At 44.5% G+C, this 5,000-nt stretch overlaps 1 protein-coding gene across 1 annotated transcript in view; it reads left to right on the forward strand.

The window, feature by feature from the left end:
* The window catches only part of aff3 (AF4/FMR2 family, member 3), a gene marked incomplete at its 5' end in the record, with an annotated part of 31,113 nt that overhangs the window by 8,884 nt on the left and 17,229 nt on the right, over nucleotides 1-5,000 (forward strand). The window contains 3 exons of the mRNA XM_080838258.1: nucleotides 2,791-2,865; nucleotides 3,030-3,063; nucleotides 3,613-3,667. Of these exons, the coding sequence (XP_080694384.1) occupies nucleotides 2,791-2,865; nucleotides 3,030-3,063; nucleotides 3,613-3,667 (164 nt within the window). The remainder of the gene's footprint in view (nucleotides 1-2,790; nucleotides 2,866-3,029; nucleotides 3,064-3,612; nucleotides 3,668-5,000) is intronic.

The raw sequence follows: 5,000 nt of genomic DNA on the forward strand, positions 1-5,000 counted from the left end.
TCCTCTCTAATTGCTTTTATAGTTTATAGGAAGTTAGTTAACATAGCACAGTGGCAATGTGTTGATTATGAATATATGCTAATACATATATGATCCTTTCCAGCGGTGGAAGTTGTAAAACATAAGCAAATTAATATATATAAATATTTATTTGCTAATTTATATGTATAACAAACAAACCTAGGAAGTACGTCACTACAATATATATATATATATATATATATATTGACAGGTGAGTGGGTAGACAGGTGGGTGGGCAGACAGGAGGGTGGGCAGACAGGTGGGTGGGTAGACAGGTGGGTGGGCAGACAGGAGGGTGGGCAGACAGGTGGGTGGGTAGACAGGTGGGTGGGCAGACAGGAGGGTGGGCAGACAGGTGGGTGGGTAGACAGGTGGGTGGGCAGACAAGTGGGTCGGTAGCAGGGTAAACAAATGATGTAAACCCATCTCCACTAATCCAAAGCAATGCTATTGAAACAAAATAATAATGAAGGGATGGAGAAGGTACAAACTTAAGAATAGATCGAAATATCCAAAAAGAAGGCCTTAACATACAAGTATATGCCTTCTACATCTTTGTTCTAGGTCTAGAGTTCTGTCAAAGGTAAGAGACGGCCAACCTAACCCTTTAGTTCCTTCTCACAATACAGTACCAATACAAAATAAAGGACCATTAAATACTACAAATACAACACAAATATTCACAAGTGCCAGTATTCACCATTTATGTATATATATTATATATAACATAAAATATATATATTGATATTCTTAGTGTGTGTTAGATGATTACCCCTAGCCTCTTCTCCACTATGTGATATCATTTACAGATCTGACTTTGTTTCACCAGGTTTATCAGTAGCAGTAGATCAGCCTTTTTCAGATGCCTCACCTAAGACCATGGGACTGTAGACGACTGACTAGGCATTAGAGAATTATACGTGCAGAACACCTTATTCCCACAGGAGACAATGACCCAGTGCGGCTGGTCGGGAGGCGTTTTCTAATCTTTGCTGATAATCAGAGATGCTACTGGAGCGCTTCCTCCCATTAGGACAGTTAGCCCTGCGCAATGACAGCGCTTCTCAAAACATATTATTTACGAAGCAGACACCGTCAGCCCACCACACAACCATTGCACAATAAATGACTGAGCAGTGTGCGTGTGAGTGTGTTTGTGTGTGCTCATTTCACGTTTTCACTGGGCCTGCCTGTATGTCTGTGAGCGTGCATGTGTGTGTGTGTGTGTTTGTGTGTGTGTGTGTGTGTGTGTGTGTGTGTGTGTATCCTCATTCTAAGTTAATATTCTCTGAGCCTGTGTGTTTGCGTGTGTGTGTGATCTCTATGTGACGAGCCATATAATAGACTTATAGAACCGGACACACATGACAGTCAACAGCAGGAAATGGCATTTCCCACAACACGATTTGGAAATAACACTGGACAAAGGCTGTCATGCATCCAAATGTCATGATATAGCATCTTCCATGACACGTTTTAATGTGGTTATTTCAGTCTTATGACATGGTTACGTCAGTCTTGTGACATAGTGGTAGAGCAGTATTGCCCATAAAAGTATAGAAACAGGTAATATATTCACTAGGTTGGATGTGATGTTGTGTTTCAGAGTGAAAGCTCTAGCCATGGCTACTTTGTATTAGTTTATCAACCTAATATCAGTAATATCTTGGCGAATTATTAGTAGCTATAATTTACTAGCACTAGTTAATAATTAGAATTATCCACTCGCAAGTATCCACCTCTACACAAAAAAGAGTGGTGCTACCCGCATGGTTACTTAAATGGCAGGATGCTGAAAGCAGCTTGATGCTATCAAGAGGACAAGCCATCTTACCCTTCAGGGGCTTTATCTGGAACTGCACAGATATACGAAGCTGGAAGAGTTCGGGCTTTACTGACAAAAAGCAACACCGTGTTTTCTGTGTGTCCCAGTTTTTTGGAGAGAGCCATCTCTCATCTGATGTTCTGTGAAAGAACTACCTTCTTCTTTAGGAATGCTGCTGGTTTGTAAACCCTGAATAATGCACTGAGTAAGGTTCAAGCCAAAACAACTGTGCCGTCTATTGTACGTATTCTATGACCTATGTGGGAGGCTTTTTGTAAATTGAGAGATTAAGTTCCTGGACCACCTTCTTCTATTCTATTTTCTTTTTTTTGGGGTCCGTAAATCATCACACCTTTTAAACTTTTTAACACAGTGTAGTAATGGTGATACAGTATCACACACCCTTCAGACCCAGACTGCAGACAGAAAACATAAAACTGTCTTTTTTTCTCCATGCTACTCAGTGCCTCATAAATACTCATGTAAAATATACTGTATATATCTCCTTTCATCCTCAAACATGGCTTTCCATAATTCAGTTTCATTCCCCCTAGAGTCAGTGTAAAATGTGAAGTGATATCCGCCTGTTTACCTAAAACACCTTTAAAGAGCTCTCAGGTGGTGGTACAGTGTAACTCCAGACTGTGTCTGTGTCTGTTTCTGTGATGCAGCCACACGTCAGCCACGTGTAAAGTACCCAGATGTGCCCCCTGGTGGTCAGAAACATTTATGAGCTCTTTTAGTGAAGTTAGCGTGAAATTGACCTGACCACAGAACAAACTCAATAAAAACAAATATGTAGCGTCGTCAAGTGCCTCCATGGGACGTCCCCGCCACCCCTGCTGCGTGCAGGCTTATCGCTACCTGTGGAGACATTTACAGAAGTCTTTCATCCTTTACGTTTGTTGACCTCTCACCTTTTGACCCCTTCCTGTCCCCCTCAGGACATGACCCATTCCTGGCCTTCCCTGCAGCCCCCTGGGGGAGGCGGGGCCGAGCGTTTCCTGTACACCTCCAAGGTACGTACAGTCATGCGCCCGAATCCAGACAATTTCCCCGGTGGCGTGGTGCCGAGGTTTGTCCATCCAGGCATTTGGGGGGGTGGTGGAGGGGGGTTAAGTGTTTTGGTGTTGTGGACGGATGTGTAAGTGATGCGCATGTGTGTGTCCTCTCTGTGTGACAGGAGGCGAAGCAGCACAGCGCTCAGCACAAGCAGGGTGAGTCCCCACACAGCCTCAGTGCGCTCGCTCTCACTCTCGCTCTCTCTCTCTCTCTCTCACTCGGGGTCTTAGAGGGAGCTCTGCACGTGTGGGTGGGTGTGTGTGAGTGTGTGAGAGTGTGTATGTGTGTGAGTGTGCCCTAATTTCACGTTGATTTTCACTGGTCCTGCATGTGGAGTGTAAGGTTTTATGTCTCTCTAGTGCTGTCTGTCTGGCTGTCTCTACGTCTCGATTTACAGTATATGTATCTCCGTCTGTCTGTTTGTCTGTCTGACAATTGCCTATCCACCCATGTATTTCTGAACGGACCCATATATCCATCTACTGTATGTGCCTGTCTATGCATCTATGTATCTGTCTATGTATCCCTTCATCGGTCTGTCAGTCTTTATTTATCTTTTCAATACATCTCCATGTTTGTTGCTCTATTGAGGAATACATATATTTAGGCATGTATCTATTTATTCATATGTCTATTGGTCTATCTATCTATCTATCTATCTCTCTCTCTCTATCTATCTATCTCTCTATCTGTCTTTGTCGTAGTTCGGGGTAACCCTCACGCGAGGATGACACACCCACACGTGGCTCCACACAAATGGTAAGTGGGACACCCTCGGTTACCTGATCTGTCAGAGGTAACTGAGCACCAATGCTGTCTGCCTGGCCTGCCTAGGATAGTTTTATTGCCCGATGTGAACACATGTACACACACATGACATTTGCACTCTATGCTGACATGCATTTAGCCATGCTATCACCCACGCAGGCACACACAGACACACACACACACACACACACACACACACACACACACACACACACACACACACACACACCAGAGAGGAATCAGCTTGCACCCCCACAGAGTCATGAAAAGAGCACATAGACACACATACATTTTTATACTCATCCAGATTTTGTTTGAGAGTGATAGAGAGACTCACAGAGCTGTTGAGAGGGAGTGTAGTATCTTGTCATGCCAGTGAAAACTCGAATTGAACTGAATTGAATTGAATTGAAATGAAAGTGACAGAAAAAGATGGAATGTTGGAGAGGGTTAAAAGACTTTAGACTCAACTACAGATTGCCATGTGAAAGAAAGAGACAGATGGAGAATGTGAGAAGGAGAAAGAGATGGAAAAGGCTACTAATAGCATTGCAAAGAGAAAGAGAGAAAAACAGTCAGTGAGAGAGAGAGTGAATGAGAGTATGAGGAGAGATAGTGAGAGAGAGAGAGAGGGAGATAGTGAATAAGAGAGAGAGGGAGATAGTGAATGAGAGAGGGAGAGAGTGAATGAGAGAGAGTAAACAAGAGAGAAGGGGAGAGAGTAAACAAGAGAGAAGGGGAGAGAGTAAACAAGAGAGAGAGGGAGAGAGTGAAATACAGGGAGAGTAAACAAGAGAGAGAGGGAGAGAGTAAAAGAGAGAGAGGGAGAGTGAATGAGAAACACAGAGAGCTGTAGTGTGAGAAACAGAAGGCCACCGCCCCAGTGTTCCTATGAGTGACTTTACAGCCTCAGCATAACTGCGGTCAGGAGCAAGAGTTCATGCGCGGGGGTCAGGGCCTGGGTTTCATCTACACGACCCCGCCTCGCCCCCCCCAACATGACACGCACACTTCATTAAACTCATAAATTTTATAGAGTTTAGCATGTAATTAAGGAGCAAGGGGATGTGGAGGGGTGGGTATGGGGGGTGGGGGGGGTGGTACACGACCTGAACAGAAGCCAGTGGCTGATGGGGTGGCTGGCTGGCTGGCAGGCTGGCTGCAAACAACAATGAAACCGCAAGGGCCCATCAGACAAGCAGGCAGGCACACAGACAGGAGGGGTGTGTTTTAATAAGCGTGTTTTTGTTTTGGAGTCGTGCTCTGTGAAGGCGATGGGCTCAGTGGTTGTGCATTGCTCTGTGAAGGAGAATGGTGACCCTTT

Source organism: Sprattus sprattus, assembly GCF_963457725.1.
Source record: "Sprattus sprattus genome assembly, chromosome: 5".
Lineage (NCBI taxonomy): Eukaryota > Metazoa > Chordata > Actinopteri > Clupeiformes > Clupeidae > Sprattus > Sprattus sprattus.